The following is a 13,419-nucleotide window of genomic DNA, read 5'->3' on the forward strand; positions in this document are numbered from 1 at the left end:
ATGGGGGAAGCCTCGAAAGGCGCGCCTAGGGATTGGTAGGGCTGTTATGGCTGGCTCAGGGTCTGGCAGGGCCGCTGTATGTATCTACCTAGGTACCTACCTCTAGTCTGTGTGTCCCGGGGTACCACCTGTTGTATGTGTCCGTAGTTAGGTACCCTACTTATCTCCTAAAGACGCCTTAGGGGCGGGACGGGGCGTCGTATGTGTTCGACTTCGATAGGTGAGCCGCCTATAATCTCTACCTTAGGACCTAGATCAGAGGTAGGATAGGTGCCTTAGGTACCTGTTCCTATTCCTGACGTTAGGCGGCTCTCGCGCGGCGGTCCGTCTCCTCGATTTTCTACGTTAGAGTCATATATTTCATACCGCTGCCGTCGCATTACCCTATCTTCTAATCATAGTTACTGCACAAGCACCGTTTCTTTGCTCGCTTCTCGTCCCAGCAGTTGTAGCAAAGCACAGGGAATCGGGCTGCATCGCCGTCTTACCGTGTGGCATGTCGCTCCAACGGCGACAGGCCTGTGCTACGTGAGCTCTCTCTCTCTCTCTCTCACCCTCTCTCTCGTGCTCCTACCAGCCTAATGTCATCCCGTGCCCCGATATTCGTACAACTTCACACGCGGCCCACTGCCATCCCGTCAAAGCAATACATTGGTGTCGCATGATGCTTATGGCCCTGCTCCCCTCATCCCTCCTTCTGAGCTATCTATATCTCCCGAGTGGCCCTCCACGAGACTGACGGATTCGAACTACTGATGCTTAAACAAGTTGAAATGTACAACGATCTTCTCCAATTCCATATTGAGCCCGTTTGCCGCCCTCTCGCCCTTGGGAAGCGCCGCTACCACCGACACCTCGAGACGGTTGGATCCAAATCGGAGGTTAGCGTCGAACACTGGCTCATTCCTCTTGTCGAACGGACCCTGTGACGGATAGAGCCGCATCGAGTCCTGCAGCACGTTCAACTTCCACTCGCGCTGCCCCGCCTCGAGAAATGGCGCTATCTGCGGCCGAAGTTGTAGACGGTAATGGCTTGCTGGGGCATGAAAAATGAGTTCCTGCTGGCTTTCGGTGATGCTCGCAGGAATGGTTATAGAAAGCCGGCTATCGAGCTGAAGGCTGGGGTGTGACATGATGATGAGCTTCGGGATGAGCGCCTCCGACTCCTCTGTTAACCGGTTAGCCTGCATTGTAGGGTGACGAGGACGACGGGGATTTACTGATCGGGCGGGGCCTGTATTTTTGGGCCTCGAGAATTTCTGCCGCCGTCTGTCTCGGAGGGGGGGGTGGCGGCGGCGCTATCGCCGCCACCGTACCGTTGGGAACAATACTCGCGGGCGCTATCGCCACTGGCGCAAGCTGGTGGTGACTCGGGAGGGCCGGTGATTGCCGGACGGCATCTTCGGCCTTCGTCGGACCCGTCGCTGCAGGGCTAGGGGCGCCGACAGAGGTGGATACACTCCTGGCCTTCTCGAGCCGGCTTAAGTTGACGGCCGCGGCTGCCGAACCGCTGAAGGGATTTTTGCCCACAGGCGAGCCGTTGCGAGTGGTGTCTCCATCGCCAGATTGGCCAGTCGCGGGAGCTGGTGACCCGGTGGCGCTAGTTTTCCCCGCGCCGCCAACGTGGATGGTTATCTTCTTAGGATGCCCAGGGGTATCCGACGTCGAGGCCTTCTTCAGTTTTATTTTTGGTTGCGGCTGGGGAGGCTCTGGAATGTGGTGCTTGGCCTGCTTCACTTCATCGTGAAATGATCGCTACGCAAGTTAGACGCAAAGTTGGGTAGGATAAGGGTATCCGTCCGGCCTACCTCGAGTTCCTGAGCCATGAGAAAAATCTCACTCCCGTCCTCATTGTAATGGTAAGCGTTCTTCCAAATCAGGCTGGCTTGATCCTCAAAAGCAGCCCAGCTTTTGAAGTCGCTGACGTAAGTTGCGCCTCCTCTACCATGTTGGCCCCGGACTTGTTTCTGTAGAGCTTTCAGAGAGAGGGGTTCCGCAATAATCTCATAGTAATCTTTCAAGGATCGCGGTGGTAAGTAGACGAAAGGCTCAAAGTATGCGTAATCGCTACGTGCGATTGTTAGTTGAGTGCTCCCATATACGGTACCACGTACGTACCTTTCGTCCTTCTTCCGGAGCAGCTCTTCCACGATTTTCTCCTGCGCCTGCTGGAAGTTTAAACCCTCGTACGGCACATTCTCGTAGTGAGTGTCGGCCTTGCCGGGTGTCGGCCCGCGTGCTGCAACTTTCCGAGCGTGCGCGAGGGGATTCTTCGGAGGACGACCGGGCCGTCGTCTTCTTCCCGTAGCAGGAGCCGTCTCGCCGTCTTCGTCTTCGTCCCCGTCGTCGTCCCCGTCGTCGTCCCCCTCGTCGTCGTCGTCGTCCTCCTGCTCTTCTTCGTCTTCTTCGCCGCCAACCCCACCTTCTTCCTCCTCTGCGTCTTCTTCTTCTCCCTCAGCGTCTTCTTCCGCTGTTAGATCCGCGCCATCCCGGCCCTCGCCTTCCGAGGCTTGCGTGTCCTGCACATCCTGGACGTTCGCGTCCCCCTTACGTGCATCCTTACCGTCCTCTCCGCCGTCGGCGTCATCCTCAGCATCACCCTCCTCCTCGCCTTCCTCGCCTGCGCCGGGGCTAGGGGTTGGGGGTAGGGGTGTAGCAACGGCCTGATAATTGCCCATCTTGTATGCAGGGTTATGCTTAACCATCAGGTTGCTCACTGCTTTACGCACCCGTTCGGCGTCTCCGAAAGCAACAGAGGACCGCTCATTGATTTCTTTAGCATTTGAGACGAGCCGTTTGAAGTCGCTCTCCAGGGCGGAAAGCTTAGGGTATTCATTGTTCTTCAACTTGCGTTCGATCAACTCGAGGGAAAGCGGGAGCCGTATCTTCTTGTGGTACTCGGGGTCTTCACTCCGGGAAGGGAAGCTCTCGAAGTAGGGCGCAACAGGGCGGCCACTGCAGCGGATAGGGGTTAGCTGCTGATGCATATAAGGTGGTCGAGTAGTAATGGTAAGAGACACAACCATACCTCTTGTCCGTGGTAGCTCTGATAGATTCTAAAATGTTTAGCCCATAAGCGGTTGTAGATATAGCCGTTTCGCCATTGGAAAGGTCGCCGAATTCCTAGAATGGAGGTGGAGTTAGTATAGTGCCGCATCGTTGCTATAGTAAAGAGACGCATGGGAAGTGTGTAGATAGCGATATGCGAATTGCAAGGCCCAAGACAGAGGGGTCTGGGTCTATGCATGGACGTGGGAAGGAATAAATAATAATAGGTCTACCTGATAGACAGGTTCATCGCTGACATGGACAAGTCGGCATCGCGGTTCCTACTTTCTAGGGGGAATCATCTAGCCACAGGCCCAGACCTCCCCTTCACTCCAACTACAGCTGGGAATTCGGCGTCGAAATAATTCGCGGCTCGAAGCAAAGGTTCGCATCCTGCCACTACTGCGCCCAACTTATCTTGACGGGTGCGAAATTGCCTCCGGTTGTGCACCACGGTGCGGGTTGTAGGATGGGACATAACTGGGGTAGTGAACAAAAACATACCTCTTGAAGCTTGCGACGCTTAGCAGCACGGTCTGTAGAGTCATTCCCTGTTGATGCGGCGCCATGCGCGGCACTGGCTTTCCTCTTGTTGTTCATTGCTATAATGGTTTAGAGAAAAGGAAAAACGCAGGTGAGGAAGGTCATGTGCAAGCCTGGTGGGATTGCACGACGGCGTCTTGCGGAGCGCTTTGTGCATTCGACAGAGGAACGTTGGGGGCAAGCTATAGCCGTAGGATACTGATCCTGTCGTGGGTTGCGGAACCAGGACGCGATGCGATGCTGGTGATGGCGAGTTGCGAGCTGCCGAGCGCGGCTCACCTGTTGCCACAATGCAGGTAAGGCTAGGCTGGCAACCAGTTAAGCAATAATGGATGCGGTGAACGGATTCCCTCGGACGGCCAAGGTAGAAGTGCCTAGTGCACTGTCGCAGCCGAACTTGTGGTGTACGTAGTATGGGCGTGTCGGTTTTCTGTAGGAGAACTCGTCGATGCACACATACGAATATTATGGAGAAGGATTCGGTGCAGCGAGTTTTGAACGCAGAACGGGAGCCGGGAGCAAACCACCAGAGGATTGCTGAGAGCCAGCTGGTTGACGGCCGTCACAATAAACTCCCCCCCCCCTCCTCCTCCTAATTTACCATGCTCCTACTAGTAGGTGACCTGGAACCAAGCGGCAGATAGTCACGTGTACCAGTCCCTGTACAGGTACCCGTATGCAGGGATACATTACGTAGTACATTACATAAGGCAGACACCTAAGATCCCACCAGGTAAGGTACCTTAAGGAGGTACCTAGCTTAGGTGCCCGTACATATAGGTACATGGATACATATACGAATATTCATTTTGAGGTAGGCATGCACTTAGGTGGGCTTCCCCCCACTTTGGCACTGTTTACATCCGCTGCCTATCTGCACCATCTCATGCGACCGAAATTCGGGGAACGGCAACTTAACTGCTTAAGAAACGCGCCTCCTTCCACTCTCCTCCTAGGCAACCTACAAACTCCCAGCTGCACCTCCTCCTCCTCCTCCTCCTCGGCCTCTCCTCTCTCCAGTCCATCGCCTCAAGGCTTATCTATCGCCCTAAGATCGGTTAGGCCTCTGCCAGTCAGGCCTGCCTTGTGCGCGCACCAGAGTTGCAACACGCCCAACCACTCCAAAAAACGACCGGACCATCTCTTGTTTCCTTCTCCCTCACGCGACAGCCAAATACCTCCTTTCCGAATCGCGAATCGCCATACTCGCTCGCTCGAGTCCCGCTCCTCCCCCCCTCTCACCTCCTTCCGTGACAACTGGACTCCCACTAGGGCAGTTAGGGAGCGACACGATCGGAAGACGGGCACGTTCTTATTCCTTTTGTCTGGCCAGGAGACAAGATTGGACAACTGGACCCGTCGCGATGGCGATGAACATTGACGTCAGTCGGCGCAACAAGGCGCCCCGCCCCCTTAGCGATGATGAGCGAGCTCGACTCGAAGAATACATCGACTCCATCCACTACTCGGCTCGGTACGAACCTCATACCCCTCCGCGGCCCCGTCGCTTGTGGCGCGTAGTGTTGCTAACGATGCTGGCCAGCTACTCGGACAGCGAATATGAATACCGCCATGTTCAGCTCCCGAAAGCGATGCTGAAGGTGATTCCCAAGGACTATCATGATGCCGCCAAGGGCACGCTGAAGCTGCTATGGGAAGACGAGTGGCGTGCGATCGGCATCACCCAGGTAGGTCGCTCGGCGTGTCTTCGATCATCATACATTTTCCGGTTAGGATGCTGACGGGGGGGGGGCATATAGAGCTTGGGTTGGGAGCACTATGAGGTCCACGAGCCAGAACCGCACATCCTCCTCTTCAAGTGAGTTGCCCGTCGCAATTTGTACGCAATCGGCTGGCACTAACCTGACGGCGTCAAGACGGCCCCTCAACTATCAACCGCCTCAGCAATGATCCTTGCGCAGACGAAGGCATAGACGCATCGACCTCCCAAGCTCGATACGGTTTCTCTATTCCTCTGGATTGCCCTTCACCAGCCTACTACTGCATAGCGACGTGCGCATATTATCAGGGTGTATTGCTCCACGACGATGTTACGGCCGTTCCTGATCCATAAAACTTCCCCTCTCGTATGATTCTCAGCTGGGTCCGTTAGAGGCGCAATCGCAGTTTCTCGCGGACAAGGTCGTTGATGAGCTTATATAGTAGCTTCGGCCTAGGATATTGGCACAGGCACCAAAGAGGATGGCGGCTTTGGGTCTGGTTGGGGGCATGGGGGGGAGGGATCAGCAGAAACTCCTCCTCCTCCTCCGTGGCAATAGACAAGTAATTTGACCCTCCCAAGCTTAGGCTTCGTTTCCTTCGGGAAGTGGACAACGGAGACCTTACTAGTTCGTTGCCTTTGGCATATGGAGTTCCGTAGGAACTGGAACGAAATGGAGAATCATGATATTGTGAAGAATGCGGTGGCATTTGGCAATTGTCTAGAACGAGACTATGTTAAGGCTTACAGGGATATGTCCTTCTGACGTTATCTTGCTGGTACGTAGTAGAGAGAGGGTTCCTTACCTACCTAGGTACCTAGGGACCTACCAAATCCAGCAATGATTAGAAACACCGGGTTCTCTGATCAAACACAGTCCGTCGAGCCGTCACAGCCTATCAACCCCGGATGCGAATGTATTTTTACCTGTGGGATCTGGTCGGCTCGTCGAACGGATCGCATGGCTAAGCCTGATGAGGAACCGCAGCCGGCGTCCAACTGCGATCGCGACCTACGCAGGTGGGCAGGCAGGTAGATAGGGAGGTAGGTAGATGTGAACACATGAATATATACTGCATGGCACAGAGCGCAGATCAGCAACGCGGGAGGTGGAACACGTTCATATACTTGTATATTATATAGATAGGTATGCATAACCTGCATCCATGTATGCAGGCAGGTATGCTTTTACCCCGCTACGCCAGCACGTCCGAGGGAACGCGTCGGCAGATGCCCGTAAACTAAGAGCGCACACGCGTCTACGGTGGAGGGGAAGCATACTATATACCTCTAGGCATATAACAACCCGCCCGAATCGACCTACTCGTATACGCCTCACGAACAGCAAGTGACGTTAGTCGCACGCACCATAACCCGACCTCCCAACTCACAACATGCCTTACCCACCTACTATAGACACCGGGGGCGGCCAGGGGTTCAGTGTGTGCATATACGCACAGGGAGCACCAGCGCCTTATCCGAATTTGCCAGGTTGCAAATGAATACGTACGGAAGTACTACCGAGCCTCTCCATCGTTCGGCCACCCGGCACAGCCCACTATCGTATGACGTCGAATCCGCGATGGCTCACTCTCGGAAGAGAATGTGGGAACGGGAAGTGAACACGTTGACATAGTGCAGCTTTGTAATCGCGATTGACGAGAGCCTACATTCAGCGTGCGCACCGGGTCGGTACCTAGGTCTAGGTAGGTTAGGTACCTACGGATAGAACGTAGATGTAGCTATATCGGAAGTACATCAGCTACCGTGTCTGATGCTCTCGCCACTATGATACTTAGAATACCGGGGATCTCAGATCGACCTTAGCTTAGCAGGTACCTCTATTAATAGGTGTTGCGCAGGTTTTCTGTGTATAGAGTACGCATGTAAGACGCCTTATACCTGATTTTACGGTAACCTGTACACCATCATCCTCGTCAACCTGCAGAAGTGATGCGTGTCTGGTACATATACCATGTACCGACTGAGGTATCGGCACTTTCCTATCCCATCTCGCTCCCTAGACCCGCATGTACTTTCTACCAAACTGCTCCCCCCCCCCTGGCATGGTATATAGGTCGGTTGGAAACACCACCTGCACTCCGCGCGCATCCCAACTAGACTACATGGAATGGGATTTAACCGCAACAGCCAACCTGTGTCTTCGTGTCCTCTCCTTCATACGCACTTCCCACACTACACCCACATTCCCAACTCGGATACCGCATACTTATAATAAATAGGTAAATACTTGCCATCTTTATCACCTCTCCCTTTGAGTTAATACCGAAAGGAAGCAGAAGGGCCGGGCTTCGACTCCTCCCCCTCCCAATATAACAATAATTAGGCCCATCCATACCATCCCTACCATCCCTACCTATCGGCCCTGGCCTCTTACACCTCAGCTGCCTATATATCCGGCCAACCCCCCCCGATCGCCGGCATGAAACAGGCAAAACTCTTCTACCTATCGATTTTTGCGCTTTGGGGAACACCTGGGCAATGCGGAAGCAAGGAAGCTCGGGATGACGCATGCGCAGTATGTCGCCTCTATCGTACAACGTAGTTGTCTTCCTCTGTCTCGCGGCCGGCTCGCTGGCGGCGACGCCGTCCCAATACCAATCTCTTTCCTCTAACAAGAACGCAATCGTCCAGATATCTCCCCGCGCCATCGTCTCCGACGCCTGTGCGTCCTATTCAACCCTCGAGAGACTAAACCGCAAAGTCAAGCCTGCCGTGGATGAGCTGACCAAGGAGACCGATTTCTTCTCCTACTACCGCCTGAACCTCTTCAACAAGAGATGCCCCTTCTGGAACGACGAAAATGGCATGTGCGGCAACGTAGCTTGTGCCGTTAACACGATCGATAACGAGGAGGACATCCCCAAGATATGGAGAGCGAGCGAGCTGGGAAAGCTGGAAGGCCCGTCGGCGAAACATCCCGGGAAGAAGGTGCAGAAGGAATGGCCGAAGCGGCCGTTGCAGGGCCTGCTAGGCGAGGATGTCGGCGAGAGCTGCGTGGTCGAATATGACGACGAGTGCGACGAGCGAGATTACTGTGTTCCCGAGGACGAGAGCGCAAGCGCCAAGGGCGACTATGTCAGCCTGGTTCGCAACCCCGAGCGCTTCACCGGATACGCCGGCGAGGGCTCAAAGATGGTGTGGGACGCGATATACGGGGAGAACTGCTTCCAGAGATCCTCATTCCCCCAGTCCGCCTCCCTCGGGACCAGTCCCGTAGTCAAGGGGCCGGCGGCGCAAGACTTCCGGAACGTGCTCCAGGACGCGGAACGGCAGCAGCTGGTACAGCAGCAGGGAAGCCCAGGCACCACGCTTGTGCAGGCTGGTTTGGAGAACGAAGGCGACTGTCTGGAGAAGCGGGTGTTTTACCGCGTGATATCTGGCATGCACGCGAGCATCAGCACTCACCTCTGCTGGGATTTCTTGAACCAGACTACCGGCGAGTGGCAACCCAATCTGGGCTGCTACAAGGCCCGCTTGCACACGTACCCCGAACGCATATCCAACTTGTATTTCAATTATGCGCTCGTCACCCGCGCGGTTGCTAAAATCGGCCAGCGCCTCCAGAGCTACACATTCTGCACCGGCGAGCCGGACCAGGACGCGGCTACCAAGGCCAAGGTTCTTGCCGTCACGGAAGCGGCGGCTTCGGTACCCCAGATCTTCGACGAGAGCCTCATGTTTAAGAACGGTGAGGGTCCGTCGTTGAAGGAGGACTTTAAGAACCGCTTCCGGAATGTCAGCCGGGTCATGGATTGCGTAGGATGCGATAAGTGCAGGCTTTGGGGGAAGGTCCAGACTTCCGGCTACGGCACGGCGCTGAAGATCCTCTTCGAGTTCGACAGCGAGAGCCCGGAGATCCCGGAACTGAAGCGGACCGAGCTCGTGGCCCTCTTTAACACCTACGCCAGACTGAGTAGCTCTATGAAAGCGCTCGTCGGATTTAGGGCCATGGTCGAGGCCGAGGAGAAGCCGAAAGCGATCCCTGATCGGGCGAAGAAGCCGCACGCGGTGGGCCTCTCCGTAAGCTCACCCGAAGAAACGTTGGCGGAAGCTGAGGACGACGAGTGGGACACGGACGATGATTTGCCGCCCAGAAAGGAACGCGCCACGCCGGAGGCGGCGGGAGAAATCTTCAACGAAGAGCTCGCCCGGGTGATCAAGGCGGTAAAGATCGTAGTAAAGAGCTGGGTTAACTTCCCGAAGACCCTGTAAGTTGAGACGGTCGTTGCTACAGCGGAACTTGAGCGCACCATGCTGACAAACGTCGATAAATAGTTTCCACATCATCATCCTGGAGTTGTCGCGATTCTGGGAGTACTACATCGGCCTACCGGTCCAACCCCGTACCTGGGGCTTTGTGCGACCCAGTCTCGACGAGCTCTAGGTCCGTCTTTACCATAGAAAAGCGCTCAGTACTACATTAGATGCTGTACATCCAAAGACAAAAAGAACATATTGAAGCATGGGGAAGATGAATTGGGCGATTACAACGTTGAACATATCGGATGGGAAACAAGGTGTCATAAACCACCAGGCGTTTCCCTTCTCTCCCCCTTTTGGCATTATCCATGTATCTAGCTTATCACCCTCTCTCCATCGCACTTATTCATTATAGGGCGCTTTCCAAGCGTTGAAAATTGCGGCATGGTCGGGCGGAGTTCTGGGGCGTTTATGAGGTCTCGGTTCTTATCTTGGATGAATGAAAAGTCGCTTCCCAAGAAATATCGATTTGTGCGTGGTCTTTGTCTCGGCGTAGTGTGTGACGAGGGGAAAGAAATAGGCTAGGTGTGACCCCCCAATCCTGCCGTCAGGCTAGCTAGTGGGGGGCTCGGGAACGATGTGCCTGTGAAGAAGTATCGCGTCGGCCCGTCCCTATCAACTCAGGCCGTACACACACGGCCCGTACCTAATCCCCGCTGGTAAGACAGCGCAGCACTCCCTACGTCCACGCCCTCCAAGCCCAGGATCACCACAATCGCTGAGTCGATAGATTGGCTAGGTAGATAGGCGCCCGAGGAGACGAAGAGGCACCCGCCGACGCTCACCCGCCGAGCAGGAGCCTGCCGCCGTCACCGGCGCCGCCGACCACGACGGCGGCGGCGGCGGCGCTGCCCGCGCTGCCCGCGCTCGCGGCCCCCGGCGCGGGCAGCGCGATGTGGGTGACGACGTTGCCGATCTTGGCCTTGAGGCCGCGGACGGGGACGCGCATGGCGAGGACGGCGTCGCGCAGGGGCGAGACGGCGGCGGCGGCGGCCTCGGCCGGCGCAGCAAAGACCTCCTGCGTGCGGCGCCGGACCTCGGGCGTGGGCGCGGCGAACGACCACGCGATCGACACGTGGAACGCGTCGTCGGGGGCGTCCGCGTCCGCGTCCGCGCCGGCGTACAGCGGCGGCTGCTGGAACTCGGCGACGAGGGCGTTGCAGTGGCGGAGCAGGCGCGCGAGCTCCGGGTTCTTGGGGGGCGGGGAGGAGGAGGAGGAGGAGAAAGAGAAAGAGGAGGAGGAGGAGAGGGGGGAAGAGGAGGAAGAGGAGGCGCTGGCGACGCGCAGCACGAGGAACGAGCGCTCGGAGTCGCGCGCGCGGTGCCACGCGAGCGCGACGGGGGCGAGGTCGAACGGCGGCGCGGCGCGCTGGACGCGGGCGCGCAGCCGCTCGAGGAAGGCGTCCTTGTGCGCCGTGGCCAGCGCGATCGGCCGCGACAGGCTCACGTGCAGCGGCTGCGGCGCGCCCAGCTCCGACGTCAGGAACGAGGTCAGCGGCAGCCCGAGCGCGGGCCGCAGCGCGGCGAGGAGCGCGCCGAGCGTCGCGAGCTGCGCGGCCGTGGGGTGCCCTGGGACGAGGGGTGTGTGTCAGCGGGGGGGGGCGGGCGCGCGGGTGGGCAGAGGCGGGGAGGAGGGGAGGGAGAGGGAGGGAGAGGGAGAGAGCGCACACTCGATGTACAGGTGGCTCGGCCAGCTGCCCGCCTTGTGCGGGTTCACGCGCCGCCGCCCCTGGTGCAGGGCCGGGTCGTCGGCGACGCTGACGCGCACCGTCGACGCGTACAGGTCGTGGAAGGCGGCGGGGAGGGGCGGGAGCGCGTCAGCGTCGCTATAGTGGCAGGTCTTCCGGCGCTTCGCTGCCGGCCCCGCGGGGGGGGTCGCGTCCTGGCCGCCGGCCTCGGGCTCGGAGTCGGACGACGAGTAGTCTACCAGCGCCATCTACTCACAGCATTAGGTGCCTATCTTCAGACGCTCGATCGTAGCAGTGACGACAATGCGGCTGGCTTGTGGGGCTGGCTTACCGTCGCCCCCGTTGGGCATATCACATGGCGTATATTGCCTACAGGTTTCTGGGTTCCTGGGTGATGCCGTTGGCTCTAAGTTGACTAATCGGGAGGGAGGCGGATGGATCAGGGAACTGGAAGTTGGTGGTTTCTTCTGCGCTTGTGCTGATCAGGTATGTACCTAGGCAGGTACCTAAGTAAGTAAAGCACCTCTAATATAGGTACCACCCAGCACCTGTAGCTGCTAATCCCTGCTAATGTGCAGGTACATGGGTACCTGATATGGACACTGAATTCCAGACTGGTGGGGCTACAGGTGCTGTGTATCCTTCATAAAGCTGCACTGTCCTTACCTTATAGGTATTTTCTTATAGGGTACTTGAGTGAAAGGGCTGCTGAAAAAGGGATCCCTAACATGCCATTGCTGGTAGTTGTACAGCCTTTGTATTGATTCCTCTATTTATATTGATTTCTCAACCAGTTTCTATAAGTACCTAGGGACATATGAATACCTACCTACTCCTAACACAACCTAACCAAGGGGGTATGCTGAGCCCCTTGGCATAGGTATAGATAGATGGTATATATACCTTAGTGTTTGATATGGTTGCCTCTCTAGATCCCTCACGCCTAAGGCCATTCAATACACTTAGTTAGAATGTAATACTAAGCTCATATACTTATACTTCTGGCCAGATACTTATCTATGTAGCACTTTTATAGTTGGAGTACCTGTCTAACAATATCTTAAGTGCTTCACCTATGATATCATAAGCTCTTCATAGAATCGGTAGAGGCTGTTAATATAGGTTAGCTACAGATTCTATATTGGATGGATGTGTCTGCGTTATAAGATCTGTCCCCTCAGCACATAGGTACTTCGGTGTTACTACGTAACATGCCTGGCTGTAGGAACATCCCATCTAGGCCGCTGCCCCGAAGTCAAGATCGATTACTGCCAATGTCCCACTTGTTGCTGTTGCGACGACAACAACGTGAGGGCCGCTGTTTACAGTGATGGTCACTAGGTTAAGACCAGGCACACATGAGCAGCTGTTTCCCTTCAACTGTAGCTGAGTTTGAAAACTCTAACCCTCTCTTAGACCACCTCACAGGCTTTTCTGGCGTGCCATCTTTCTAATCTCATCTTCCTCTCACTTCATCGCAACACAATTCCCTTTTCACCATCAACTACTACTATCATCTGCCTGTAAAGTCTGTTATAACACCAGCCGCGTTTCAGTCTCGCCGTTTCAGCCAGCACCAACGCTTTCTCGATCGTTGATGTTCTGTCGACCAAATTCCCTAAGAGTCTGTGTCCCCCCCCGCCCCCCTTTGCCTCCACTCACCTAGCTGTACACTCATTTACTGACGGGTTCGTGAAGCATTCATCCGTGCCTGATCCTGCCCTGCACCACCATGGATACCTCTTCTGACCGGTCTTCCTCTGGTTTCCCCACTTCCGGATCAGGGAACTTTGGGAATCGCTCCAGGTCGAGTCAGGAGCCTCCTAGGTCAAGCACTCGTGCCAGAAAGTCATCGAAAAGCAGCAGCACCTGGGTAAGTGAGGTCGGGGGTTTTCTCGTTTCCTCGGTCGGCTGGAGAGATGGATCAGATTGGGGTTGCTGCCCCTCCATACACATATACACACACGATATCACATGGTCAGGTTGAGCCTTGGAGCCGGGGAAGTGGGGTGTTTTTCTTTTCTCCGGTGCCTCTACCTATCTATAGTGGGATGCCTGTCTCGGCAGCTTCTCTATTTTACCTTGGTACATCTTGTGTGCCATCTCAACAACAGCGTTGGCGATATATATATATAT

The 13,419-nt window shown here is 55.8% G+C and overlaps 4 protein-coding genes across 4 annotated transcripts; 2 read left to right on the forward strand and 2 right to left on the reverse strand.

Annotated features, from left to right (window-relative positions):
* On the reverse strand, nucleotides 1-3,806 carry GGS23DRAFT_464156 (Bromodomain-containing protein). The gene is made up of 6 exons (XM_051514154.1): nucleotides 3,553-3,806; nucleotides 3,029-3,123; nucleotides 2,119-2,955; nucleotides 1,809-2,067; nucleotides 1,221-1,755; nucleotides 1-1,168 (listed from the first exon to the last, which is right to left on the reverse strand). Exons 1-6 carry the CDS (start codon nucleotides 3,646-3,648, stop codon nucleotides 750-752), a joined length of 2,241 nt encoding a protein of 746 aa, XP_051373515.1. The 5' UTR covers nucleotides 3,649-3,806; the 3' UTR covers nucleotides 1-749.
* Nucleotides 3,807-4,411: 605 nt separating this feature from the next.
* On the forward strand, nucleotides 4,412-5,491 carry GGS23DRAFT_561900 (cell cycle regulatory protein). Its single transcript, XM_051515982.1, has one exon. The coding sequence runs from the start codon at nucleotides 4,956-4,958 to the stop codon at nucleotides 5,331-5,333; it is 378 nt and encodes a 125-aa protein (XP_051373516.1). The 5' UTR covers nucleotides 4,412-4,955; the 3' UTR covers nucleotides 5,334-5,491.
* A 1,934-nt stretch (nucleotides 5,492-7,425) lies between these two features.
* GGS23DRAFT_561904 (endoplasmic oxidoreductin) lies at nucleotides 7,426-10,425 on the forward strand. Its single transcript, XM_051515983.1, has 4 exons — nucleotides 7,426-7,554; nucleotides 7,609-7,850; nucleotides 7,967-9,543; nucleotides 9,611-10,425. The coding sequence occupies exons 2-4, from the start codon at nucleotides 7,755-7,757 to the stop codon at nucleotides 9,717-9,719; spliced, it is 1,782 nt and encodes a 593-aa protein (XP_051373517.1). The 5' UTR covers nucleotides 7,426-7,554; nucleotides 7,609-7,754; the 3' UTR covers nucleotides 9,720-10,425.
* On the reverse strand, nucleotides 10,377-11,531 carry GGS23DRAFT_595504 (uncharacterized protein; the record flags this gene model as incomplete). The annotated part of the gene is made up of 2 exons (XM_051518320.1): nucleotides 10,377-11,164; nucleotides 11,264-11,531. The coding sequence occupies 2 exons, from the start codon at nucleotides 11,529-11,531 to the stop codon at nucleotides 10,377-10,379; spliced, it is 1,056 nt and encodes a 351-aa protein (XP_051373518.1).
* Nucleotides 11,532-13,419: the final 1,888 nt, after the last annotated feature.

This window comes from Durotheca rogersii (genome assembly GCF_024521655.1).
Source record: "Durotheca rogersii strain YMJ 92031201 chromosome Unknown GGS23scaffold_6, whole genome shotgun sequence".
Classification (NCBI taxonomy): Eukaryota; Fungi; Ascomycota; class Sordariomycetes; order Xylariales; family Xylariaceae; genus Durotheca; species Durotheca rogersii.